The sequence below is a fragment of the Heliangelus exortis genome, chromosome 30 (assembly GCF_036169615.1).
Source record: "Heliangelus exortis chromosome 30, bHelExo1.hap1, whole genome shotgun sequence".
Taxonomy (NCBI): domain Eukaryota; kingdom Metazoa; phylum Chordata; class Aves; order Apodiformes; family Trochilidae; genus Heliangelus; species Heliangelus exortis.
The window spans coordinates 809,085-836,808 of NC_092451.1; the positions used below are offsets into that span (position 1 = coordinate 809,085).

Here is a 27,724-nt window from a genome sequence, read left to right on the forward strand (position 1 = left end):
GTGACACCAAAACTGCAACCACGGCCAGGACACCTTGAGAGAGACCAAATCCAAAGCCTCGGGTCAGGCTCCCAGCGTCTGGGGCATCCTGACAGCATCTTTGTCTGTTTAACTGCATAATAAACTCTCTCTATACATACTATAACTAACAAAATATATATCAAGTGTATGGCTCTGGTCTCGGCAGGTTTGCACTGCATGCTCCACGCAGGGAATTAGAAAATAGAAGGAAAACAGCTCCATTCTTTTACAAAATATAGCAGCAAAAAGGTTTGCGAGTCTTAGATAGGCTGGGTAGGAAACAGTCCAAGCAGCAAATATTTCCCTTATTTGACACCTGACAAGTCCCCATTTAAGGTGACAGCAAAGGATGCTCCATCACTGCAGCCCAGGAGAGGCAACCTCAGCAGTTCTGGTGGCTCTTGGTGTGCCCAGAGCTGTGAACGCCTCTGACCCTGCTGCCTGCAGGGAAACTCAGATTTTGGGCTGCATCCAGGCAGATTTCAAAGTGTATTTTACTGCTGTCTGGCTCTGCCTTTGCCTGTAAAGGCTGCCTTTTGTTTGCCTCTCTTAATATTCAGAGCTGTGAGGGCATTTCTGACAGCAGCAGAGAGCAGTGTGCGTGGCTCCTCTGCACTACCCAGGGAAGAGCCTTCAGCCAGCAGAACCACCACGGCTTCAGGGTTTGCTCCCTTCCTCCTGCAACACCCAAAGTGGGGAACTGACCCCCCTGCAATGGGGAAGCAGCCTGTGGAACCCCCCCCAGCACCAGCCCCAGGAGGTGCCAGGCTGCAGACACATCCCAGCTCTCCAGAACCAGCACCTCCCACGTTTCTCCTGATGCAGGAGCCTCCTGCACACCCTGCCCAGGCTCTCCTTTCAGAGGACTGGAGTCACCCCTGGTCCCCTGGCTTCCCCCACGCTCCCAGGGGATCAAGAGGTTCAGCAGGACAGTGCCTGGTGTGGAGGAGAGAGCTGGGAGCACGATGCTCCTGAATGCTTCTAAAGGGCAGGAATGGAGAGACTGCAGCTCCCTTCCTCCCAGGCTGGCACAGACAGGGACAAGGACACCCCATGCTGCAGATCACCCACATACCAGGGACAGGGACCAGCCCCTTCAACACCACAGCCCCCCCAAAACCAACTGATCTGCTGTGGGGCTGCTGCATCCAGGGGATCCATGCCAGAGGCCACAAAGCCCCTGCAGCAGCCTCTGGGGGGGGTTCCTGGGGTCCCCCTGAGCCCCTTTGGTACCTCCACACCCACCCACCCATATCCCAGGTCCCCAGTCCCCCTGCAAGGGGCTCCAACCCTGGCAGCACCCACATCCTGGGGCAGGACCTGAGTGATGGAGCAGATGAGGACAGTGACAGGGTGAGCAGGGACACGACCAGACCCAGCCCAGCCCAGGGGGACAGAGCCTGGGGGTGTCACCTCCCAGCTGAGAGGTGACATCCATGCAGGCAGATAGTGAGGGGGCCACTTGCTGCTGACCCCAAGGGACACAGTATGGCCAGGGGGGACCCAGCCCCTTGGGAAACAGAGAGGGACAGTGTGGGGACAGCTCAGCACGGGGGCTATGGGGACACAGCCAAGTGGAGCAGGCAGCTGGCTGTGTGTGCTTCTGGGCTGGGGGTGCTGGGGGGCCCTGGGGGGTCCTGGGGTAAGGCAAGGTGCTCAATGTGACAAGAAAGCAGCCAAGTGCAGGGTGCTGGACCAGGGGTGGGGGGGCTCAGTCTGCCTTCCCCAGCTTCGCTATCAGCTCGTCACAGATCTTGGTCAGCTCCTCAATCTCCTGGTTCTGGAAGAGAAGCAGACCCTAAGGACCCCCGTGGTGGCATCAGGCTGAGCCTACACCTGGGCAGAGGCTGCAGCTCCTGCCTGGCCCTGGGGGGGATGCAGCTGCAGGTTTAAAGAAACAAAAACATCCAAAAGTGCACCAACAAAACAAAAAAGTCCATCAGCAAAACAAAAAAGCCCACCAACAAAACAAAAAAGCCCACCAACAAAACAAAAAAGCCCACCAACAAAAATCCACAAAGGAAACAAAAATCTACAAGCAAGCAAAAAAGTCCACAGATGAACAAATAAAATAAAATAAAATAAAATAATAATAAAAAAAAAATCACGACAGCCTTTCTGGCCTGCCAGTCTGGAGGAGGCCCCTGGGGTGCTGCAGGGGCAGGGGGGGTTACCTTCTGCTGGAGGGCTCTCTCCAGGGACTCCACCTTCATCTGCTCCTTGCGCAGCCCCGCGTGCAGCGCCGCGCTCTCCGCCTTCGCCTTGGTGCGCACCTGAGCGATCTCCTCGTTGGCTCTGGGGGTTGGGAGAAGGGGACCAGGGTCAGCCTGGGGGCAGGGGGTGCAACCTCAGCCCGTGGGTGCACCCAGGGTGGTTTTCCCATATTGAAAACCTGGACGAAACTGGATTAATGGAGCACAGATCCTATGAGGAGAGGCTGAGGGAGCTGGGGGTGTTGAGGCTGGAGAAGAGGAGGCTCAGGGGAGACCTCATCACTCTCTCCAACTCCCTGAAAGGAGGTTGGAGCCAGGGGGGGGTTGGGCTCTTTTCCCAGGCAACTCTCAGCAAGACAAGAGGGCACAAGAGGTCTCAAGTTGTGCCAGGGGAGGTTTAGGTTGGACATTAGAAAGAATTTCTTTCTGGAGAGGGTGCTCAGCCATTGGAATGGGCTGCCCAGGGAAGGGGTGGATTCTCCATCCCTGGAGATATTTCAAAAGAGCCTGGATGTGGCACTCAGTGCCATGGGCTGGGAACCACGGGGGGAGTGGAGCAAGGGTTGGACTTGATGAGCTCTGAGGTTCCTTCCAACCCAGCCAGTTCTAGGATTCTATGATTCTAATTCAGCTCCTCCAAGCTCCTGTATAAGGGAACTTGGCTTTCTCAGGGTGAACCCTGCAATCTTGGCACCCTCTTACTTGTCCAATTTTTCCTCTGCATGGACTTTCAGGGCCTGATACCGCTGCTCTTCTTGCTTGACCCGGGTTAAATAATCTTGAGCACACTTCTTCAGAGCTTCTTCGTTCTGGAAAAACAGGCAAACAAATCAGTACATCCCTCTGCATCAGGACTGAGATGTTGCTCTGATAGGATGATCTATCAGAAAATCCCAGAAATTGACTCCTCTGGCACTTGAAAGACTCTTGGCTTGTTTATCAGGCAGTGGGCAGAGCAAAGTGAGCAAGTGTCCTTGGAGCAAGGGTTGGGATGTCTGAAGCAGCAAGGCATGGGATGGGACAATGCTGCCTGGGAACTCTGCCCAGGGACCAGGGCTCTGGGGAGGAAGAGGAATCCAAGGTAAGGACCTTCTTAAAGCCTTCCAGGACACCCTTCAGGTTTTCGTATCTCCTGAAGAGATCCGACAGGGACCTCTCCACCGAGTTGAGGTCTGCCAGGGCCTGTTCCTTTTCCATCGTGAGCTGCTGCAGGTTCTTCTGAGATGTCATGTTTGTCCTCTGCTCGTCCTCTGTGGTGGGGAATAAAGAGCAGGGACACAGTGGCTGAGCAGGGACAGCCAGGGCACCATCCCCCTGCCCTGCCCACCCTGCCAGGTGATGCCACCTCACCTATCATCTGGGCAATGGTCTTCTCATACTCAGCCACGATTTTCCTAGAGGCAACGGGGAGAAACCAGGAGGTGAGAGGCAGCAGGTTTTGCAGACACATTGCTATGGCTCTGCTGCCACAAAACTGCCCCAGGGCACCCCTTCCCCCCGCCACAAAAGCAGCAGCAGCAGCAGCCAGGAGAAGGCTTTTACCTCATCTCCAACACTTCCTGGTGACTCTCTTCATATTTCTTCTTCCACTCGTTTGCTTCAATCTCCTTTGTGATTATCTAGGTTGGAGCAGACACAGAACCCTCAGGACATGCTCTGGGTGCTCTCTGTCGCTGCCCCACACCTTGGTGTGCAGGGGAGCAGTGGGGATGGGGTCCCTGCTCCTCACCTCCTCTCTGATGAGCGTGAGCACTGCTGTCTTCTCAGCCTCACTGAGGCAGATGCCATCCAGGGGACTCTCACTCCTGCTCACACCGGGGATGGCTGTGGGAGACTTGTCCATGGAGCACAGCCCAGGGTTACCCTGGGGGGGGGATTGCCCAGACAGGATGCTGAGTGGGTTTCCTTTTCACCCCACCTCCCCTGTTTGGGGTGTTCCCCCCTCATTTTACACCTCTGTTCAACCACTGAACCTCTCGTCCCTGCACACCCTCAGAGCCCCTCACCAGAGACCACAGGGGGTTTCAGGGCACATTCTGCTCACTGCCCCCAGGAGCTGGGGCTGTGCTCTAGGACACCCATGGGATGCAGGACACCCCCAAGACACAGGACATCCATGGGATCAGTACACTCAGCATCCCAGCTGCCCAGGAGAGCCCTGACATGAGAGACACTCACACAGAGCTCTCAGCACCCTCCCGTTTGCATCAGGGGTGCTCCTATGACCCTCAGCAAGACAAGAGGGCACAAGAGGTCTCAAGTTGTGCCAGGGGAGGTTTAGGTTGGACATTAGAAAGAATTTCTTCAGGGAGAGGGTGCTCAGCCATTGGAATGGGCTGCCCAGGGAAGGGGTGGATTCTCCATCCCTGGAGATATTTCAAAAGAGCCTGGATGTGGCACTCAGTGCCATGGGCTGGGAACCACGGGGGGAGTGGAGCAAGGGTTGGACTTGATGAGCTCTGAGGTCCCTTCCAACCCAGCCAGTTCTAGGATTCTATGATTCTATGAGGGCTGAGGTGGTGGCACCCCATGGCTCACCACTGTCTCCCCAGAGCCCAGCTCTTGCCCACCAGTGCTCTCCAAACTGGGGGAGAGCTCAGCCCCATCCTGCCCCATGCTGGCCCCATCCCTCTCCTCGGGGGTCCTCAGAGGCCCCCAGGCAAGGATTCCTCCAGCTCCAGGCTTCCAGCACCGCCTGCTCCTCCTTTTATCACCCCAGAGAGGGACAGCCCCGTGCAGCCATCTCCTTGGGAACCGACTGCCAGGCCATAAATAGAGAAGTGCTTGGGAGGAGGCGGTGTCCTTTGCCTGTGTTTTGGAAACCAAAGCACTGAAGCTCTTCCCTCTCCTCCCTCCTCCCCTCTGCTTTGACTCCTGCCCAGGTTCAGGCACCCCGAGCCCTTCAGGGCTCTGCTGCCCACAGCAGCGAGCAAGTGGTGGCCCGCGGCAGGAGCCACCCCCGGGTGCAGGTTTGGGTCCGGGCAGCCTAATGCCCCATGCCCTTGGGGGGCTTAGTGTAGTTAAAGCTGTCTCAGAGAAGCTCATTTTGCTGATGCTGTTAATCCCATTGTCACCTGCTCACCACCTCCAGCAGCTTTGGCCAGGGCCACTAAGCTGGCACAGGGTCCCTTCTGCAGGGAGGGGGCTCAGGGCACATGGGGGGTGGCCTGGTGCAAATGTGTCCCCACCTGGGTGCCAGGGCTGTTTTGCATCAATCCCCCTGGCTCTGCCATCAGCTGCCCCCCAGAAAGCAGCATCTGGGGAGCCCGTGTGGAAGGCACCAGCACCAGCACCAGCCAAGCTCTGGACTCCTCCCCGTCAGACACAGCCCCTGTCCCCTCTCCTCTGCCCTTCCACTGTCATTCAGCCACAGTCCTGGCTCCCCACCAGCCCTGCTCCACCCCCAGCTCCCATGTGGGCTTTTCAAGAGTTTCAGCTCCCAAAGAAACTCCTTTCAGAGAGGTTTTGGCTGCAATCCTGCTCGCTGCAGCTTCCCCCAACATCCCCATCGCCCTCCTGAGCCCTGGTGGGGCTGCCCAGGCCTCCTGAGGGCAGAAACACTCACGGGGTGGGTGCCAGGCTCATCCTTTTCCATCTGCTTGCAGATCTCCTTTTCAAAGCCTAAAGACAAGGAAACACATCCTTTTCACTGCCCAGAAACAAGACCCTTCACCCCACGCAGATTTGCTGGGGACAACTCGGAGCCTCTACACCCACCTCCCAAAAGGTTTCTTTGCCCCCAGCTCTCGCCCTTGTAGGAAGGATCCATCCTGCATCCCTGCCCTGTAACTCCCAGCCCTGCAGGGAGGACACATCCTGCACCCTGACCAGCCTGCCCTCCCCGCAGAGGAACCAACACTCCCCTCTGGTGGCAGCTCAGCCCTGGCTGTCCCCGGGTGTCCCCGCAGCTGCCACCCCCTCCAGCCCTTCCCGGGAACCTCGGGGTCCATCTCACTCAGCATGAGAAGGAATTGCTGAAGCTCACTGGCTGCTCAGGTGTTAACTGGGCAGAGCACAACAACAACAACAAAAAAGCATTACTAGAGCCCGGGGGGGGGGGGGGGGGGGCTGCACATTTCCTGGTGTTTTCCCCATTTATCCCTGGGGATAAATGCTTGTCACAGCCCCCAGCTCCATCCCTGCAGTCAGCACCGAGCCTGTGCACCCCTGCCTGGCCCTCCAGAGGAGCAGCAATAAATAAAACCTCGCAGGCTTTCTGCTGACGATCACATTCTTCCCCCCTGGAGAGACAAAGAGCTGTTTTCCTCTCCCCAGAGCCTGCAGCTCTGCCCAGCACTCAGGAGATGATTAATGGGTCCCCGCAAAGGGGAGAGCTGCAAACCTCCCGTGCAGGGATTTCTCCTGCGTGCACCTATCATTTTGCTATTGATTAAATGTCGTGTTGCCTGGCTTTTAATTAGTTTTTAATGGATTGGTCAGAGAGGCTAATTACAGAGGAGAACAGCAGCAAAACACCACCAGGAGCCTTAGCAGGGGTCTTCCCCCACCAACCACAGCCCTCGTGTGCCAGGACACGAGTCCTGGCAGCTCTGGTGCTCTGCAGTGATTTTTCCCCCAGTGGAAATCGTGTAGAGAAGCAACCGGAGGTCTCATTACAACTTGTGGCAGCCTTCAGCCCTGTCAGTGTGAATCACCCGGGATGCAGCCATGGCGCCCACAGCCCCACTTCACTCCGGAGGCTGCAGAGGTGCCCGGGGTGCATCCCCAGAGGCAGCAGGGATGCTCCTTACCTGCATCCACACCGGGCTTCCCCGGCACGGGGACGTTGGAGCACTCGAAGTACTCCAGGTCATCTTCTGGCTCTCCCTTCTTCTCCAGCCCCAGGGGTTTCTGTGCAGAGGTGGTGCAGGCTAACTTCTCCTCATCCGTGGCACGGCCATCCCGATTCGCAAGGTCTGGGATTTCTGAGATCAACGCTCCCTCATCCTGCAGGATCAAGACATGTGGGACTCAGCTCATCCATGGGGACCAAGCACAGGAGCTTTAGCATCCTCCAAACAGCTGCTTCCCACCAGCTCCTTGGCAGGTTTCGGCAGAAGGAAACTCGTGGTGAGGGGATGGAAGGAATTTAACAAGCAAAATGCATTGACCTGACCTCAGAGCTCCCACCTACCTGAGCACAACCGTCCAGGACCAGGGATTGTGTCTCGTACGGCTTCACCTTGCAGCCACTCCTGCAGGGAGAGAGAAATGTCCATCTGAGGGGGGGCTGGGGGCTGCGTGGGGAGGGGGTTGTGTGCCAGACAGCCCAAGCAAGGGGAGGCAGCCCCAGCCCCAGCATTGCCCCCGCTACGTGCTGCAGACCCAGGCACCAGGGAAATAAAGAGGCAGAGCGAGTTCTGTGACCAACAGGAGGAACAAGCAAACAAAACACACGACTACAGAGCAAGTGGGTTTGTCCCCGAGGTGTTTATTCCTGTTGAAGACAAGGATCACAGAAAGGACCCCGAGGTGCTGACGGCGAGAGAGGAGATTGCCAAGGAGCTGGCAAAGGAAGATTTTTCCCTGCTGCACCCTCGTCCAGCATGAGAGCATCCCAAACTCTGGGTGCACACTGATTTTCTGCAGGAAGGAACCGTTTCCAGGCTGTCCCTGCAGCTGGAGGTTTGTCTGGGACATCTCCACAGCATCCAGGTGTCTCCCAGGTGAGTCAGACCCTCTGAGACCACTCAGGGCACCTCCACTGGACCTTGGATACTCCCTCTGCCAGATGCCAACGCTGTCCCGAGGAGAAGGTCCTTGAGGCTGGGAGAAGGATTAGCTCAGGTTGCTCTTGCTGGATGCCCTCCAGAAGCAGCTCACCCTGGGACTCTGTCCTGTGCTGCTCAAAATGCACCATCCTGGAGTGGGTCCGTGCAGGGTGGTGGCAGGGTCACATCCTGGCAGTGGCAGCTCTGGAATCAGCTGGGGCACAGCACGAGGACCTCTCTGCAGCTCACAGGGCAGTGACCAGAGGCTGCCTGACCCCAGCCACGCTTTCTAACCCAGCCAGAACCTCACAGACCAACTCCACAGCCCTGCCTGGGGCACCAGAGGATGCTCCAAGGGAGACCACAAGGAAATCAGCCCCAGCATCCAGCAAAGAGCCACAGAGAGCCCTGCTTGGAGCTGGCTGTGAGGGCAAAGCCCCCCTGAGACTGCCACAGAGGAGACGGCCCCCAGCTCCCTCACATCCCCACTGATGCTTTCCAATCGACCCCTCTGCAGCAGCTGCCTCTCCAGTGGCTCTGCATGAGAAGGGGGCAAAATGCACCCTCATCTGCAGGGCTGAAATCTTTGCAGGCCCCTGGACTGCTGCCCAATGCTCTGCTTTCCATCACCTGCACAGCACCAAGAGGCATCGCCAGCCAGAGCAAGCTCAGCTCCCTCCCTGCCCCGGGCACCAGCCAGGCCAAGCTGTCCCCAGGGCTGTCCCCAGAGGTGGGGGACACGGACCAGACAGTGCAGAGCACGAGTCACAGGGCAAGAAGGAGCCTGCATGCCACGGGGACGAGTGGGGCCAGCACACATCCAGAGAGAGGACACTGACCAGCAAAGGAAAAGAAGAAATACACAGGAGAGTACTTACAACAGAAAACAGAGAAATTTCACTTGCTCAGTAGTCCTGATGCACCAAAGCACAGACAGGAGAGAGACAGACAGATGGAGAGAAGAAGAGTGTGTGAAAAGACCTGGGTATTAGCTCCCATCTGGAGCAGCACAGCTCTGTCTTTTGGGGAGGAACACAGAGATAAAAAGAATGCTCTGACTCTGCAGTTGCTATTCGTGGTGTTGGGATGAGATTCAGCCACAAATCCTGCTGCTGGGGGAGGTGAATGCCCAGAGCAGCCCACGCTACCCCGAGGTGATGGAGAGGGAGCCCAAAACCTTCTCTGCATCCCCTCACCTCTGCTCACACACTGGAACACCAGCCCTAAAAAATCTGTATCAACACTCTGCAAAGTACTGCCAGGAGAAAAACATCCAACGCACCCTTAGTTTTGCCTGCTGGGTTTTATCTGCTCTCTCTGTAAATACCCACTCCCTAGTTTTCCCACCAGAGCTCAGCAGCAGCAGGACACTTGTTCTGGGTTCACTGTCAGACCAGCCACAAACTGAGAGCCTGAAATTTCCCATTTCCCTGAATTTTCCCAGTTTCCCAAGGGCAGGGATGGAAGGGGAGAGAAGGAAAGGGGGGGAGAAGGAAAGGGGGGGAGAGGGAAAGGGGGGGAGAGGGAAAGGGGGGGAGAGGGAAAGGGGGGGAGAGGGAAAGGGGGGGAGAGGGAAAGGGGGGGAGAGGGAAAGGGGGGGAGAGGGAAAGGGGGGGAGAGGGAAAGGGGGGGAGAGGGAAAGGGGGGGAGAGGGAAAGGGGGGGAGAGGGAAAGGGGGGGAGAGGGAAAGGGGGAGAGAGGGAAAGGGGGAGAGAGGGAAAGGGGAGGAGAGGGAAAGGGGAGGAGAGGGAAAGGGGAGGAGAGGGAAAGGGGGGGAGAGGGAAAGGGGGGGAGAGGGAAAGGGGGGGAGAGGGAAAGGGGGGGAGAGGGAAAGGGGGGGAGAGGGAAAGGGGGGGAGAGGGAAAGGGGGGGAGAGGGAAAGGGGGGGAGAGGGAAAGGGGGGGAGAGGGAAAGGGGGGGAGAGGGAAAGGGGGGGAGAGGGAAAGGGGGGGAGAGGGAAAGGGGGGGAGAGGGAAAGGGGGGCAGAAGGAAAGGGGGGCAGAAGGAAAGGGGGGCAGAAGGAAGGGGGGGCAGAAGGAAGGGGGGGCAGAAGGAAGGGGGGGTAAAACCAGAGCAGCAGCAGAACCTGAGGTGCACGGGGGTATTTTGGGCTGTCTGAGACGGCACAAAGCAGGAGCACCCTCACCACCATCACCTCTACCACTCTGCCCGTGGGTGGGGGCAGAGGGGGCTGCCAGCCCCCCCACACCCTCTCTGTGCACTCACGTTATCAGGCGGGACTTGGGCTTCTTCGGGGAGTCTCTGCCTCTCACCAGCTCCTCCTGTGCCTCCAGGGGCTGAGACTCCAGGGCTTTGTTGAGGCTGCTGTCAGCAGTGGGGCAGGAGCTGGCGAGGGTCTTGGTGGGCTTAAAGGGATCCACGGAGTCCAAGTCATTGGGGTCGAACTGGTAAGAGCCCTTGGGGAGAGCTGGGGAGTTCTGCAGTGCTGAGCTGAGCCCGGAGCTGTCCCAGTGCGTGGAACCGGGGCGGGGGGAGCCCTGGGGAGGTGATGGCTCCATGGGACCCCTCTCCCCCTCCTCAGATTGCTTCTTGGGGGACTCTCGGTGTCTCTTCGGTGTCACCTTGCTGGCTGGGATCCTGCTGCCCTTCCTGGGTGCTGCTCTCTTGGCCTCCATACTCTCTCCCCCCTCCGCACACTCAACCTCTGGTTTCGGGACCTGCTCCTTGGGCTCGGGGTCCAGATCTCCCCCTGGATCACCAGGGCTGCATCCGGGATGGGGGAGGTGACGTGGGGATGCTGGGGGGGAGCTCTGCAGCCGGCAGCCTCCTGCCACAAAGGGGTTTATGCTCTCGTTGTACTGCTCGGGGTCAAACCCATAGGATGCTTGGGGCACTGGGGGCTCCTCTGTGCCTTCTCCTGCTTTGCCCCCCACTGGAGGTGGCTTCTCCTTCCCGAGCTGGCCCTGCTCCTTGGCCAGGACATCAGCTTCCAGCTCTGCCAGCCCCGTGCTGGTGTCCACTGGGTTCTCTCCCAACATGTCCTGCTCCTGGGTGGCTCTGCCCGCATGGGGCACCGGGGTCACCTCTGCAGTGGGCACAGTGGCACTGCCAGTGCCAGCCCCACTGCCCAGCACTGCCAGGGGCTGTGTCAGGGACGAGTCTTTGGGGCTGGATTCCCCTTTGGGCTCCGAGTTGGCTTTGGGGGCTCTGATTTCTGGTTGAGCCTCATTTTTGGGGAGCTTCCCGGGCGAGATGTCCTGGTGGGCTCCTCCTACCAGCAAGTCACCATGGCCACTTTGCCCTGAAAAGACAAAAGGAGCCCATTAAACCCCACTCTGGAGGTGGCTAAACCCCACCCTGGAGGCAGGAGCAGGGGGCTGATGCTCTCGCTCAGAAGCCATCGCTGTGATGCTCAGATGAGAGGAACCAGAGCACGGGGGAAGAGCCAAACCCCTGCATGCACTTGGGGATGAGGATGGAGGGGAGGGGGGCACAGCAGACCCCCCCAGTGTGGGAAGCCCACAGGAGGGTGCTGGGAGCAGCTCTGCCAGCCTGGGGGTCCCATCCTGCCCACCAGAACATGGCCAGAAGCTGCCTGCAGAAATCCTGCCTGTGAATTCATCCCAGGCTCCCCACGCTGCTGTCAGTTGCTTAAGCACAAATCCTGATCCATGACTTAATCACTATTACTCCAATCCCTTCCCCTAAATCCTTTTACTGTTTAATCTTTGCTCTGCTGTCAGGGGGTGGGGAAGCTCCTGAAAGCTGCAGCCACCAAGCACCCAGAGCCAGGAGCTCAGCACAGGCAGGCAAAGGCACCAGAGGAAAACACCCAGCAAAGATCTGGTCCCCAGACTGATCCAGGACACCAAGCCAGCAACCCTGACTCAGCTGATGGCTCGTGGTTGGTGTAATTGATCTCTGGGATGCTAAAAGCCATAGAAATCAATCACAAGGGGCTGTGCGCTCCCTGAGACTGCAAAAAAATCTCCCTCCGACTGCAGAAAAGCTCCCTCCAAACAGACACTGCCTTGCTGCCCCAGAAAACGCATCAGTAAACACAAATTCAGTGGAAACGTACTTGGAGTGCAGCCAGAAAACACTCGGAGGCAGAGCCTGCCTGCCAGGCCCTTCCATCATGAGGAACCAGGAAAACCTTCCTTACCAGACCCCAAAGAAAACTTTATTACACTCGCTGCCTCGCTCAGATGTTTTTTAAACCTCACCGAGACAGCCTTGAACAGAAGAGCAGACTTCAAAGTCAGGGCAAAAGGCACCTTTTAAATTCACTTTACATTCCCACTGGAAGGTTTTGCAGCCGCCGTTCTCACAGAAATGAGCCCATCCTGGTTTCCAACCCAAGCAGTGAGTAATTACTTCTGGAATAACAAGCAGTCAGTATGCAAACCACTGCTCCTCTCCTGGCTCTGGATGTCTGCAGGGCAGGGACAGGGGGGGATGGTGCATGAGACCATCGCTCACAACAACCATTTCTTCACAAAAATGAGCAGAACTGCCTTCCCAGGGCTTCCAAGGGACCAAACCCAACCAGGGATCCAGCCAAAGGCACAGAGGATCCCCCAGAACAGCAGCTGGACCCACAGGGTGCAAACCTGCCCCTGCTCAGCAGGGATTCTGCAGGGGGAAAGCAGAGATTTTTGTACTCCAAAGCTAAATGTACAGAGCAGAGCCTGGCAGGGCAGCACCAGGCACTTGTGCATCACACTCCCTGTGTTGTGCTGCTCTTCCTGGGGCTGAAATGAAACACAAACACCCAGTACCCCAGCAGCCTTCCTGCATGGCACCCCTCGCTCCCTGCCATCACTCACTGAAACTTGGCAGCAGCAGCACTGCAAGGGCTCTGTGCCCTTTTCATCCCACACACACACACAGACAGAACAAGCCCAGCAGCAGTGATCCCCTGCACAGCCCTGCACGCCAAAGGCTGAACAGAAACCCCCAGAACAGACCCTGCAGCCCTTGGGGTCACCCCAGCCCCCTGCCCGGCCCAGGCTGAGCACAGGATATCTGGCTGCTGCCTCTTGTTCAGCCTTACGTAGCTGAGGGCTCTTTTTTTCTTCCTCTTTTGGCTTTCCGCTTTTGTTTAAGAGACGTTGATCTATTTTTAAATCTATTCTGTTAAGAATTAGCACGCCGGCAAAGGATGCTGCCCCCGGAAAACACGTGCCCTGCATCAGGGCAGCAGCAAAAGCCACTGAGTCTGCTCCCAGCTCCAGATTTGCTGCTTCTGCTCTTTTCCTTGCACAGAACATCTCCTCCTGGCAGATGACTGAAGATTATTTTAGCCAGAAAAGGACAGAATTACAGCTTCCATCATCCAAAAACTGCCTGAGTGATCCTGAACAGGCATAAAGTGCCCCCCTCCCCGGGGTGATGGATCCAGCTGATTTTTTTTTTTTCCTTTTCTGAGAACAGGGTTTGATGCATCCAAGCCACCTCTCAGCTGCATGCAGAGCACCAGCCCCACAGTCACACTGGGCTCACCAGTTGCCTGACCCTATTTATTCCTAAGGAAGGGGGAGAGTGCAGATGTGAGACAGAGGGGACTCTGTCCCTGCCTGTGCCCCTCTGTGCTCACTGCACACACCAGCAGGAGCAGCAGCTTCTCCCCAGCCACCCCAGGGCAGCAGCTCTTGCTGCAGATGACAGCTTGGCAGTTCCAGCCAGGATGCTGTGGATTTCCTCCCCACCACAGTGTTTGTCATAGAACAGAATCCTAGAATGGGCTGGGTTGGAAGAGACCTCAGAGATCATCAAGTCCAACCCTTGCTCCACTCCCTCCGTGGTTCCCAGCCCATGGCACTGAGTGCCACATCCAGGCTCTTTTGAAATATCTCCAGGGATGGAGAATCCACCCCTTCCCTGGGCAGCCCATTCCAATGGCTGAGCACCCTCTCCAGAAAGAAATTCTTTCTAATGTCCAACCTAAACCTCCCCTGGCACAACTTGAGACCTCTTGTGCCCTCTTGTCTTGCTGAGAGTTGCCTGGGAAAAGAGCCCAACCCCCCCCTGGCTCCAACCTCCTTTCAGGGAGTTGGAGAGAGTGATGAGGTCTCCCCTGAGCCTCCTCTTCTCCAGCCTCAACACCCCCAGCTCCCTCAGCCCTTCCTCCCAGGAATTCTGCTGGATCCCTTCCCAGCCTCCTTGCTCTTCTCTGGACCTGCTCCAGCACCTCAATCTCCTTCCTGAGCCGAGGGGCCCAGAACTGGACACAGGACTCAAGCTGTGGCCTCCCCAGGGCTGAGCACAGGGGCAGAATCCCTTCCCTGGACCTGCTGGCCACGCTGTTCCTGAGCCAGCCCAGGATGCCATTGGCCTTCTTGGCCACCTGGGCTACCTGGCTTGTCACCCAGCTGCAGGCAGGAGAAAGGGCACAGACACTGCTGCAAAGCAGCACAGTGAAGGTGAGGGCTTAACGTAGAAATTACCTAAAGTGCAGGGACTGAGCAGCCCTTCTGCCCTCCCCAGACTCACGACTGCACCCAGGCAATTCCTGCAGCAGCATTTCAGAGACACTGAAGAGATGCAGCCAGAGCCCTGGGCAGGACAGGGATGGAGCTGGCAGCAGAGGCAGTGTGGATCTCCAACATCCTGCTCTCCATCAGCCAGCACAGCAAAACAGTCTGTGCCAGAGACCATCCCCTCAGCCCCACAACACTGCCACCTTTGTGCGTGGGGCGCAGGGAGCAGCTGCTCCCTCTCTGCTGTGCCAGGCTGGCCCCAGGAGCAGCTCATCCCAGGGAGCAGTTTGGGGATGGGGACACCCTGGAGTCTGAGGCAACACAGATTCCTTGTCAGAAAAGATCCTCATACCTGCTAGGAAAGTCTTTATCCCCCCTCTCCTCCTCCCCTGACATTATCCCCCAAAAGACACCTCTATCATCCCTTCTTAGAAGGGAAGGATTATTCCAAGAGCTGAGATTATCAGAAGCAGGAACCAGGTGCTCTCTCCACCCAGGCAAACAGATCAGGGTTTACCACGAGGGTGGATGGGCACCCAGATCCCTCCCAACAGCAAAACAACATCACAGGAGATGGAGAGCCACAGCACCCTGCCACTGCCAAGGTCACACAACACTCGGGCTCTGCCTGGGCAGGACCCAGGGTCTGGTGAGAGCCCTGGAATCAGCTCAGCTCGCTGCAGGGAGCATGCAAAACCAGCACAATATTGCAAGTCCCATAACAGGGCCCTGCAGCAGCAAGAGAGGGCAGAGGAAGATAAGGACAGCCCCTCCAGGACCCCCGTTCCCCCCCGTGCAGGCTGCCCTCCCCCAGGCACCCCCCGGGGCTCACAGACCTCCTGACATTGCCCAGTTGCCCTGCTGTGCTGGGAGAGCAGAGGAAAGGGGAGGTCTGCTCCCTGCCCCAGGCCTGATAACCTCCAGCAGTTATTGCAGAGGTCCCAGAGCTTCAAAGCCTCCTCCTGGCAGCTTGAAAGCAGAAAAACAGTGATCCCAACCACAGGGACCAACCACGATGGCCCCTGGAGAGAAGGGGAGGATGGCAAGGGGGGGGTTGTGTCCAAATGGCCAAGGGTTAATGGGCAGCCTCAGAGGAGCAACAGCCCTGTGAGATACAACAACAAACCAGCCACAGCACAGGGTGCTGCTGGCAAAGCAGCCCCCTGCATTTTCAGCAGCTCCTTTGCCATTTCATGCTCAGCAGCACGAAGCTTTTGCATTTTGAGCAGCAGCCTCACAGCAAAAAAACCCAGCTGCCAACCCCAGGGAAGAGAGACCCATGCAATGAAACCTCCACCAGCCAGGGAGGGGACAGGAACCCAACCCCACATCAGCTCCCCTGCAAGGGCCAAGGGTGAACAGCACACGGGGGGACACGGGGCAGCTCCCACCACTCCCTGCAGCAGGAACAGGAGGCAGCCCCGAGCCCTGCATGGCCTGGCTAAAGGATTCACAAGTCTGGGTTCTCCTCCACCAGTCCCTGACAGTCACCCCAGCTGCAGCTCAGCAGCCCCAGGCCCTGCAGCCCATCAACCCCAGCAGGCAGGGATCTGCCTCCTGCAGCCCCTCCAGCCCAGGAGCAGCTGGAGGCTGTGACCACTGATTGCAAAATGGCACAATGATCATTTTGCACTGCACAGGCATGGACCAAGGGGGAGGGAATTGCCTCTTCTGAGCCTGCAGTGCAGCCCCTTCCCTCCGAAGGAATTCAATCCAACTGATGCTTCGCTCAAGGGACAGAACACCCCTCAGTAGGGCACAGCCCCCCAGGCCAGCGACCACGAAAAATGTGGCAGGCATTATTCAAAACCAAGCAACTTCTCCTCCTTGACCCCACCCTGCCTTTTCCACATCCGCAGTGAGAGCTGAAAAAGCAGAAGGTGCTGGCTGGCTCTTTACCTTGGCTCCTGGCCTCGGGTTCCAGTGGTCCCGGTGGTGGCTCACAGAACTCCTTTAGTGGCGAGCAGGTCGGCGTTTCTGCTTCAGGGGTCTCAAAATTACCTTCGGAGTCCGAGCTGCCGAGGAGGGGGGGAGGGGAAAGAGTGAGGAATTACCACCTTCAAGGCTAGCTCTGAGATCCTCCAGGCTGCCCACGCAGCCGGCCAGCTGTGGGCATCCCGCTCGCTCCTGTCCGGCGGGACCCACCAGCAAATGGAAAAGGGAGAACAGGTGAATCGGCATCGTGAGCATCCCCCTGCCAGCCCCCAGCCCCCATCCTGGCCGAGCCTCCGGGATTGCTTCTCAGCTCTTTCCCAGGCTCAGCATCCACCACGGGGCTCCGAGGCCTCGGCACCGTTCCCCTTGGCTCCGGGTGCTGCAGAGTGGGAAAGGAGCAGCGATGCTCCCACCTTCTGCCCGCCGGCATCTTCCCGCACAGCCACGCAGCTCGACCGCAGCCCCCCCCGCTCACTCCCCACCCCCCGAGCAGCCAAAGCCGATGCCAGGCAAGAGCAGGAGCGGAGGGGGCGAGGGGGAAAACGGGCGCTGCCGGCCCCGCATGCCAGGCGTGGGGAGGACGGGGGGAGCCGGGACAGGGGAGGGGGATGCGGGTCACTTGCCTGAAGCCGAGGGCCGTGCCCTCCGCCAGCGAGTCCTCCGCCGCCTCCCCGCTGTCCTCCCCCTCGGGGCTGCCGCCGCCCCGCACCGCAGACCAGGTCCACCGGGCCCACTGCACCGGCGAGAGGATCTGCCAGGCGCTGAACGCCATCGGCCCGCTCCAGCCGAGCCCCGAGCCTCGCTCCGCTCCCCGCTCCGCTCCCCGCCGGGCTCACTGCGGCCGCGCCGCCCCCATCGCCGCTCCGCCGCCCGCCCCAAGGGCCTCCCCCCGGGCCGCGCTGCTCGGCTGCAGGGACAGGGACAGCCCCCGCCACCCCCCGCAGGGAGGGACCGGCCCGAGGGACCCCCCCCCCCGCCCCTCCGCTGGCCGGGAGAGGATGCGGGGCGGGATGCGGGCAGCACCCCGAACCCCCGCCCCCCGGCCGCCGCGTCCCTCCCTCGCTCTGCTCCCGTCCCACGCACACTCCCAAATCCACCTATTTCTGTCCAGACGCGGAAAGGGGGCGTCACTGCCGCGGGATGGGACGCGTGGCTCCCCGCACCCTGCCAGGCGCCAGCCCCCGAGCCACTGGCACCCCCCGGGACGCCCACAGCCCCCTACACCGAGGGACACACACACACCCCCCCACGAGAGGGCAGGGGGCTGTGAAACCAGATCCACCCCCCCTTTATACCCCATTTATAGGGGCTGCACCTGTGCTGTAACCCAGCCGGCTGGGGCAGCAAATTCCTTCCACTCCGGGTGTGCCAGCAAAGACCCCACACCCGCTGGGAGCTGCCCCATGGGGCAAGTGGCCCCCCGGGAAGAATCGCCCAGGCCGGGGGGGCTGCCCAGGGCAGGGGGGTGCAGATCTCTCCCAAAGAGTCAGATGCAGAGGGATGGGGCAGAGGGCAGGGAAACACCTGCCCCTTCCATTTTCCAAGGAAATACTGACTCCATCAGCTCAGGCTGAGGCTATATCCTTCCGTGGCAGGGTTTATTTATTTATTAAACTATTGTTGTTTAAAAATAACAGCCCCTGCAGAAGGAAACACTGCCAGGCCAGCTTCCCTGGGGAATCCTCCCCCTAATGAGGGCTCCTGCTCCCAGACCCATGCCCTCCCTTGTGCCAGCTAGAGAGGAGCACGATGTTACTGACACTGTGCAGTGTCCCAAGTGCTGTGAGGAGCAGCCAGGGCTGGGGCAGCAGATCTGGCACCCCAGCAGCACCCCCAGCTCTGACAGCAGCTCCCTGCAGCTCCTGCCTGTGGGTCCCAGGGGTGTCCTGGGAAGGGACAGACAACTGTCCTGTTGTTAAACCACCCTGCATCATCGTGAAGGAGTGCTGCTGGCCCACAGTAACCACACCAAACGCTCCAGTGGCAGGCCCAGCCCACAGCCCAGTGCTTTCCTGTGAGTCACCCCAGTGCCAGGAATGCCTCCCATGGCCCAGAGGCCTCCAGGTCAGACCAGACCCATCCATCTGGTTGGGCTACCTCTAACCCCAGCCTCTATCAGAGGCTTCAAAGGGCTCATTCCTCACTGTAGAGTATCTCAAATAACCTCCCTACAGGGATCCTTTCTTCCAAGCTTCCATCTGTTGGTGTCCTTAATAAATTTGTGTCACTGCTGCACGCTTTTACTGTCTGGCCTCTGTCAGAGAAAACCTGTCATCCCTTTATCTGACATTTCCAGACCTCCCCAAAAACAGGAACCAGAGCAAAGGTGAAGCTGGTTCCCACCACAGGTCAGGGGCAGGAGCAGTGTCTGGAACCCAGGGTAGCACCCACCCAGAGCACAGATCTTCCCTCCACATCACCAGGCTCTGCAAACCTCCCTGCTGCCACGTAGAGGACACTGAGCAAGAGAGGACTCAGTGACACCAAAGCTCAGCCACAAACCAAGAGGCTGAAGCAGAACGTCAACATCCTGCCGCCTACATCTGCTGCTGGCAGACTCCTTCCCACCATCTGAGGCAGAGGAGATGATGAATTCATCTGCAGATGAATTTTACATGAAGGAGATGTGCAGGGCCAGCAGCACCGCTCCCTCCTCACCTCCCCACAGTCACTGCCCAAATCCCCACAGACCCAGAGGAGCAGGCAGAGGGACAGCCCCACAGAGAGCTGCTGCCACCCACGGAGGACACAGAAACACGGTGGGTGCTGGAGCAGTGGCCCTGGGTACCAGCAGTGGGAGCAACCTGCTCTGCAGAGGAGTGGGAGCTGCACCAGAAGGGGAGCACACAGCCTGGCTGCTCCTTGGGTTTGTGGGATGAGGGAACTGGGGTGCAGGAGTGCAGGAAACCAGCAGCATCCTCCTGGTGTGGTGGCTGCTCACACACACACACACACACACAGACACACACACACTCACACACACACAGACACACTCACACACACACACACACACACACACACACACACTCACACACACACACACACTCACACACACACAGACACACTCACACACACACAGACACACACACACACACACACACACACACACTCACACACACACACACACACACTCACTCACACACACTCACACTCATACACACAGACACAGACACACACTCACACAAGCACACACACACTCACACACTCACACACACACTCACACACTCACTCACACACACTCACACACACACAAACACACAAACACACACACACAGACACACACACAAACACACACAAACACACACACAAACACACACTCACTCACACAAACACACACTCATACACACACACACTCACAAACACACACAAACACACACACACACACACTCACTCACACAAACACACACAAACACACACACACACTCACTCACACAAACACACACACACACTCACACTCACAAACACACAAACACACACACACTCACACACACACAAACACACACACATACACACACACACATACACACACACATACACACACAGACACACACAGACACACACACACTCACTCACACACACACAAGCACACACACACACACACACACAAACACACAAACACACAAACACACACACACGCGCGGTGTGCACTGCGAGGACCCCCCTGCTGCCACCCACTGCCCAGAGGAAGGAGAGGGCAGGATCAGGATGAGCAGCAATGAACCTCCCAGCAGCAGGGGCTGCGGAGCTCCTGACCTGCAGGGCCCTGGGCCAAAGCAGACAGATAGCAGAGCAGTGCAAGAGCAGAGCCTGCTTCCACTTGCTCTTTACCCTGAGCAATTAAGAAAGTGCCTCGAGGGGCATTTTCCTGCTTGGCACCCAACGCAGCTTGGCAGTAACCCTGGCTGCAGTCCAGACACTGAGGAGATAACCTGACTTTGACAGTCACACCGGTGGCTCTGGCTGCCAAATCCTGCTTGGCACAGTCAGCAGACACATTTCTGCAGAGCAGAGAGGATGCTGAGCTGCTAAAAAAAAAAAACAAAACAAAACAAAACAAAAAACCAACCTGCCAGCAGTTTCCATCTGCACAGTGAGCTGCAGCCTGCACACACAGCAGCTGGACAGGCTGTCTTCTGCACTGCTGTCACCTCCTCTGCACTGCTGTCACCTCCTGCCCTGGCCCAGGTCTTTGCTGTGCCAAGCACTGCAGACAGTGGCTCAGAGACAGGCAGGGATGTGAGGTGCAGCAGAGCAGGTACCACGCAGCCCCTCTTGGTTTTTTTGTTTGCAGCTGCAGTGCCCCGGGCTAGAGGAAGGTGTGCACCTGCAGATGCCATTCCCAGCCCTTTCCTTAGGCAGGAGAACATCTATTTCTGGCTGCTAAGCTTTTCTGGGCATGGTGCAGTGAGCCAGCACTTATATTTCTAGCTCAGAAATGGAATTTCTGTGGGTTTTCATGTTTCTTTGGCACCCCTGCCACGCTGCTCCTCCACCCATAAAACATGAATCTGTATTTTGCTGCTATATAAATCTTGTAATAAGCACTTTATCCATGCAACATTTATCTTCCCCGGGAAAAGAGGTGTGAGGTGTTTCATCTGAACATTTTTCTGTTGTTGTCTTTTACTCCACCCTATTCCATTTGTCAGATTTCCCACAGATGAAAGTAGGCCCATACATCAGCAAAGAGGTGAAGTATTCACTGCCATTGCACTGTGAAAAATTTAAACTCTGGGGATTAGGAGAACTCTTCCCATAAAAGCTTGTGGGCACCAGTGACAGCATTCAGCAAACACTGGAGGGAGGAGATGGTTTCACAACACATTTCCTGACCTTTGCAGTGACACCGACGAGAGGAATGCTGGTAACTCACCTGCTCGGGCTGCAGAGCACACCCGAGGAGGGGCTTAACCTCTCCCTTCCCTGACACCAGACAGAGAATGGGGCTCTAGGGAGGGCAAGCAGAAAACCAAGGCCACGAGGAGAGGGGCAGCACCGGCCGAGGGCCTCGGGGTCCGTCCCTGCCCGGGGGGGGCAGCGAGACCCGAGCACAGCAGCATCTGGGAGCATCCAGAGCATCCCGGAGCATCTCCCGGGCACGGCCGCATCCCGGAGCATCCCGGAGCATCCCGGAGCTGGGCGGGCAGGCGGGAGGGGCGGTGGAGCGGCGGTGCTCTCACTAGAGGGCACTCCAGGATGGGATTTCCAAGGGCTGCGGAGCATCTCTGGACCCTCGGGAGGCGGAGGGATTGGGGGGGTCTCTACGGCTTCCCGAGGGCTCAAATCACCCCGCAGGAGGCAGGGACGGAGGGGGCTCCGCAGCGCCTGGCCCCCGGTGTGGATGCAGCAGGTGGGTGGGCACCCACGGGGGGAGACCCCCGTGTGATGTGGCAGAGCCTGGGGGCTGAGCCGAGACCCCCAGAGCAGCCTGAAGGATTCTCCAGCATCACCCCAGCCATTCCAGGCAGGTGTAGGGCAGAGACCCCCAGCTCCCACCCGCACTGTCATGTCCTCTCCTGCCTTGCAGCTCCTCACCCCAGACCACCCCACAGCCCTGGTGGGGGTCAGTGGGCCCACGGCCAGCTCAGGGGTCTGCACTGACCATCACCATCACACCGTGGGTTTGCTGCCACCCTGGGAGGAAGGGAATGCAATAAGTGGCCCGACCCAGCCCCACTGGGGTTCTGGGGCTTGTTCCCACCCCAGGGAGGAGGCCAAGGGAGGAGGCAGGACAGCGGGAGGACAAACCCACAGCAGCAAAGTTCCCATGTTCCTTCTGCTTCTCCTGACCTTGGTGGAGCTGTGGTTTGGATACAGATCACGGGACCGAGAAGCACAATACTGAATGCCCTGGAATTCAAGGCAGAAAGAAACGTGATTTCCTCCCACCTCGTGGCTTTCAGGCTGCTCCCTGCAGCAGCAGAATGATGCTTGGCATGGGACAGTGCTGTGAGCAGCTCAGCTCCCCCGGGCCCCTCCAAAGCCAGGGATGTGACAGTTCCCATCGCTGCACATTCCATCAAAATAGCTTTTACAAAAATAGAAATACAGGACACAACTGCTGCACACGAGCTGCAGACACCACCAACCATCCCCCGGGCTCCAGCTGTCTTCCCTCACCATACTGCCATCAAATTAATAAATACAAACGTTTGTGACTGCATTAAAAAGGGCCGAGGCGAAAATTAATGTGCTGTTATTCCTGCACTCTATTAAACAGCAACCACAGCTTGATCTCACGTGGCTGAGAGCTCATGCAAAGCAATTCAATAGAAACAGGCTCAAGATGAGAGTTCCAGCCTGATTTTCACACTGATACACACAAGCCCCTGCCTTCATCTTGCTGCTTCTTTACTCTCCCATCAGCTCCTTCGCTCTGTTTGCTAAAAATACCAGGGCTGCGTGGCAGGAATGCTCTTATCTGGTGCTTGTCAAGCCTTGGCTCCCTGATTTTAATTGGGACTTGGTGATATTGGGAAATTCAAGAAGCACTCAGGCCCTTCAGGGGTGAGGCAGTGCTGGAAGAAGCTGAGGGGTGAGGATAGCAGCACAGGGAGCACAGGGAGAAATGGTCAAGGGTGGGAAGAGAAGGGAACAAAATAAAGTTTGCTCAAGGTGGAGCAAACAGGTGGGAAGGAGAAGCTGAAGAGTCCAACAAGGCGGAACGGAGAAGCTCCAGCACACAGAGTTAACACCAGGACGGCTCTCCTGCCTGGGAATGCCTCAGATTTATGGTTAGGAGACACTGCAGGGAAACAGAGCCATGGCTGAGCAGCTACGAGGGCAGGAAGTACTTTTTCCCCTGTCAGAAGCCACTGTTTGCAAACAGAGGGAAGTTTGTGGAAGTTCACAGGGTCCCCCCAGCTGGTGAGGAGCAGTTCCCCCAGCCAGCCCCCAGCCCCCTGCCAGCCCCCAGCCCGCAGCCCGAGCCCACCTCCGCATCTGCCTCAGTAACAGCGATGCTGAGAATCACCCGAGCGGGTCCTCACACCCAGATTTATGCTGTAAAACGCCAATTAAAGCTGCCCCAACCTCCCACCACCGGTAACCGCAACGGGGCTGAGGTGGGGAACTGCGAAGATGAGGGTGGCGGGGGGAGGAGGGGAACGGAACTTCTCTCCCCCCCATTTTAACCACTTAATACTCTGATTTTTCCTCCCTCACCTCTACGAGTCCCGCACCAGCCCCGCGACTTGGGGAGGAACCGGAGCTTGGGGGCAGAGGGGTGGACACAGACCCCGGGACGAACCGGGACCCCCCACCCCGTGGTGCGGGACCCCCCCCGCCCGCACTCACCGGCGCTGCGGGGTCGTGGGCTCCCGCGGCTTGTGGCTCTGGGCTCCCCCCATGGCCGGTCCGGTCCCGTCCGGTCCCAGCTGCCGCCGCTCTGCGGGTCCCAGCCCCGTCCCCGCCTCCGCGGAGGGTGGGCGGCTCGACCCGGCGCGGCCCGGCCCAGGGCAGCTGCTCCCCCAGCTCAGGGCAAGGACGGGGGGTGCCCGGTGCGACCACCCAGCACCCCGCTTGGGAGGGGCGGCTGCGGGGTGAGCCCCGGGCTGGGACACCCGTGCGGGGCTGGGCCCCCCTCCCAATGTTTTTGAGGTTCAAACACGCAAAGCTGGACACTACAGACAGGTTTGGTTGCTGTTTTGGGGTCACAACCTGCACACTGCTTCTCAAATCTGTCCTCAGCTCTCAGTGGCTTCTCTGGGCTGACAAAGATCAGCGGTGACCTCAAGGCTGAAATCTTCAGCTCATTGTATTCCTTCGGGTTACACCAGGCGCCCATCACCCTGGTGTCTGGCCAGCTACTCACCAGGCTCCCAGTACCACTCCCCACTCCACAAGGTGCAACGCTGGAGCTGTGTCCCAGCAAAGGGACGGAGCTACCAGGATGTCACTTTGCTGCCAGGTCATTAATTACAGGTCAAGGAATCAGCATCCCGGGTGCCTTCACACCAGCTCTGGTGGATTCTGCCCAAACCCAGCCAGACCAACAGCCAAACACCCAGAGACAGACAGACCCCTGCAGAAAGGAAAGATCTAGCACGGTGAAGAGGTGACTCTGCTGGGGAAATGTCCAGGTTGGATTGATGGTAATTGAAGTGCCTGAGAGAACAAATCCATTTCTGACACCGTTTGGAACTTTTTTTTTGCTTCTGAGAAACTGGGAACTCAAATATTAATATTTCTTTCTGTCCATCAGGTTGTTCTGTCTTGGGTTGCATTATTTTTTTGGCAAGAAAAGTGTTGATACCCTTGAAAGCTTTCACCTTCCAAAAAAAAAAAAAAACAAAAAAAACAAACCAAACCAAACCAGAACAAAAAGACCCACCTAAACCACAAAGAAAAACCCCTAACAACAAACAAATCATAAACCCCAATAAAAACCAACCAAACTTTCCTTAGACAAAAATAAAACATCCTGACAGGCTCAGCTGTGCTCACAGCCACAGACAGACCTTAGGGGACCCCCCAGCTTGGACAGGGGCTCCCCCAGTTCTCACCCAACTCCCCCCCAAGCTCTCCAGAGCCCACAGCCCGTGTCTGGTAGACAGGAGCATCCCCTCTGCTGCTGGTGTGCTGGGACAGAGCACAATCAGGTGACAACCACGGCACAATCAGGTGACAGGGACGTGGCACAGGGCCCTGCCTGCTGCCTCTGGCTGCCTAATCCCTGGCAGCAGTGCAGGCAGCAGGTTGGCAGCACCCACTGCACAGCCTGGGTGCTCAGGGGCCCTGCCAGAGCTGCCTGCACCGCTGCTGATCCCTTCCCCGGGATGCCTGAAAAGGGGAACCCAAGGACGGCCAGGAGGGCATGAGAGGAATTTTTCCATTCCCATCCCGAAGATGCAGGGCTCAGCGTCGCCTTTTTGCTGCTCCAATGTCCCACACGGGTTTAAAAGACCAAACCCCCCCTCCAGCCGTGTCACCCATCACTGCTTGTCCCCTCACGACCCCTGTCCAATGGGGCCAGATCCACCCCCACAGCCCCGGGGGGCACGGGCAGCCTTCCCCAGGGCTTGGCCCTTCTGCTTCCGTGATTTTGATTTCAAAAGAATTTCCTGCAGCCATTTTCAAGTGGCGCATTTAGAAATGTTGCTGCCCCCCCCCAGCTGGGGCAAAAATCCCTCTCCAGTCTGGGCAGAAGTCCCAGCACTGCCTGCAGGTGCTGGAAGGCTGTTTGTGAATGCAGGCCAGCACAGACGGACTGGCACCTGCACACACCCCAAAGCTGGGACGTTTCATCCAGCCTTCTGTGATTTGTCTCTGAAATATGCATTCCCGAGGCCTCAATGAGCCGAGGAGCTCTGCCAAGTGGCAGGAATTCAGGATATCCTAAGGAGTCCGTCCTATCTGGACCTGATGATCTCAAAGGTCTTTTCCAACCTAAATGACTCTGCCGGAGCAGGAATTAAAGGGCTGAACTCCAATGTAACACCCCTCACCAGGGGCTCTCTCCTCACAAGAGCCCCTCCCCACGAGCAGAACACACGTACAGAGCTCTGAGGAAGATTTCCTTGCCTGGAGAGCTGTTCCTCTGAGCACAGGGGCTGAGGATGCCCACGGAGGGGGTGGGACAGAGATGCTGTGGGGAGAGGCCAGAGGAGACCAGGCAGGGCTGCAAGGCCAGCCAGATGTGTCCCAGATGTACCCCAGATTTGGGTCCTATTTACTGGAAGGGCAGAGAGCAGGCTCTGGGTGGGGGTCCCGGAGCCCCTGCCAGTCTGGCACCCCAGGAGCCAGATGACTGGTGCCTGCAAGGAGGCGGATGGTAATAATTACCCATATGCTAATTCCATGGAAATTTCCATGTGTCTGGGAAAGAGGCAGGCCAAGCCCTGGCTGCCGCCCGGGGCAGGGGTTCACTGCAGCTTCCGGGGACTGTGGCTCAGAGACGGCTCCGTCACATGGACGGTGTTTAAATGCCTCCTCGGAGCCTCCCGGCCAAATGCCACCAGCTCCAAACCTTCCCCAGACCCGGCACCGCTGGGATGCCAGGAGGTGCAGGAGAGCACCTGGAGCCCCTCAGCCCTGCGCTGGCTCCGGGGAACCCCGACCCGTGTCCACCGGTACCGGACGAGCAGCCAACACCAGGACCCAGCCCTCCACCTCCCATCACCGGCCGCATCACCCCCCCGCCCGGCTTCCCGCAGGGTCCCGAGGGGCGGCAGCCCCGGCTGGGCAGGAGGAGCGGGGTTGGGTTCCACAACCCCCCCTGCAACACCTCCTTAGCAACAGAAACAGAGGCAGAGCAGCGGGCAGGGATGGGGCTGGGATGGAGGCAGAGAGCATCGCCACCAAGTCTCTGGCAGGGAGCCCGGCGTGCCCAGGGCCGGCTGGCTGGTGCCAGCGTCCTGCTCTGCCTTGGGAAAGCTCCACGCGATCGAAGTCTCTGTTCGGGCAAGGCAGGGAGGAGGTTCTGGCCTTCAAAGGTCTCCTACAAAGTCTGCCACCTCTGGGGGGAGCGGGGGGAGCTCCGCTCCCCGGGGCTGTGAGGAGCCCTCGCTCCTGCTGCGCTCCTTCCAGCCTGATGCAAAAGCAGCAGCCAAGTGCTGGGCGAATGTCCCGGGCCTCAGCTCCCTTATCCTTCCTACCTTTTCCAGCCGCAGACTGGTCCCGGGCTCCGTCACTCTCTGCTACCTGTCCCGGGGCTCCTTGGAAAGCCGCTTGCGAGAGCAGCTGCCGGGAGAAGGAGCAGGGAGGAAGGAAGGGGATGGACGGGGTGGGGAGGGCCGGGCGGCGGCGGGGTGTCTCGGAGCACCCTGCAGCCCTCGGGAAAGGAAGGAGGATGGTTTGTAATATTTGGCCAGCACTGCCCCGGGCAGGGAGTGGAACCGGCCGGGCAGACAGGGCTGGATCAGCCATCCAGGCACCGGTACCGGAGCCCCTCGGGCCAGCGCCTGGATCTCGTGTCTCCTGCCGGGGCCCCACTGGTGTCATGCTGTAAAAATGTGCTCTTGGCTGGAATTTAGCAGCCTGGCCTCTGGCGGAGGGTGAACTTCGCTGGATACAGAGGGAGCGGGGGCTGCGGGGATGGGAATATGGGGAGCAGTCAAAAGCCCGAGCTGCGGGAGCTCCTGCGGTGCTGGGGGAGGGCTGGGAGAGCCGGGTATCCCTGGGGATTGACACCCGCGCCAGGGCAAGACACGAGGACAGGGACAGAGGGACCCATTGAGCTCCGCGGAGAGGCTGGACAGGCATGGGGGACAGCCAGGAGTGTTACCTGAATGCAGGGGAAGAGTCTTGGAGCAGAGGAGAGATTTTCCTTTGGCGTTTTGAAGGCTTCAGCTGGGTCTGCAAAGTTTTCACAGGTGAGACACAGGGGCAGCTCCTCTGGGGGGCATCCCCACCTCCCACAGCCTCTCCTCCCCTCTGGGGCAGCCCCCCCCCCGCCCCATGT

At 58.3% G+C, this 27,724-nt stretch overlaps 1 protein-coding gene across 5 annotated transcripts; it reads right to left on the reverse strand.

The window, feature by feature from the left end:
• Nucleotides 1-25,908, reverse strand: TACC1 (transforming acidic coiled-coil containing protein 1). 5 transcript variants are annotated; one of them, XM_071729293.1, is made up of 14 exons: nt 23,620-24,590; nt 16,288-16,403; nt 10,172-11,207; nt 8,824-8,859; nt 7,369-7,429; nt 6,986-7,181; nt 5,800-5,855; nt 3,964-4,098; nt 3,777-3,853; nt 3,585-3,628; nt 3,324-3,484; nt 2,937-3,043; nt 2,196-2,316; nt 1-1,801 (listed from the first exon to the last, which is right to left on the reverse strand). In XM_071729293.1, the coding sequence occupies exons 1-14, from the start codon at nt 23,670-23,672 to the stop codon at nt 1,733-1,735; spliced, it is 2,268 nt and encodes a 755-aa protein (XP_071585394.1). In that variant the 5' UTR covers nt 23,673-24,590; the 3' UTR covers nt 1-1,732. The 5 variants fall into 5 exon arrangements, with proteins under 5 accessions (XP_071585394.1, XP_071585393.1, XP_071585396.1 ...); XM_071729292.1 differs by lacking the exon at nt 23,620-24,590 and adding an exon at nt 16,947-17,223; XM_071729295.1 differs by lacking the exons at nt 16,288-16,403; nt 23,620-24,590 and adding an exon at nt 25,821-25,908.
• Between the last annotated feature and the right edge of the window lie 1,816 nt (nt 25,909-27,724).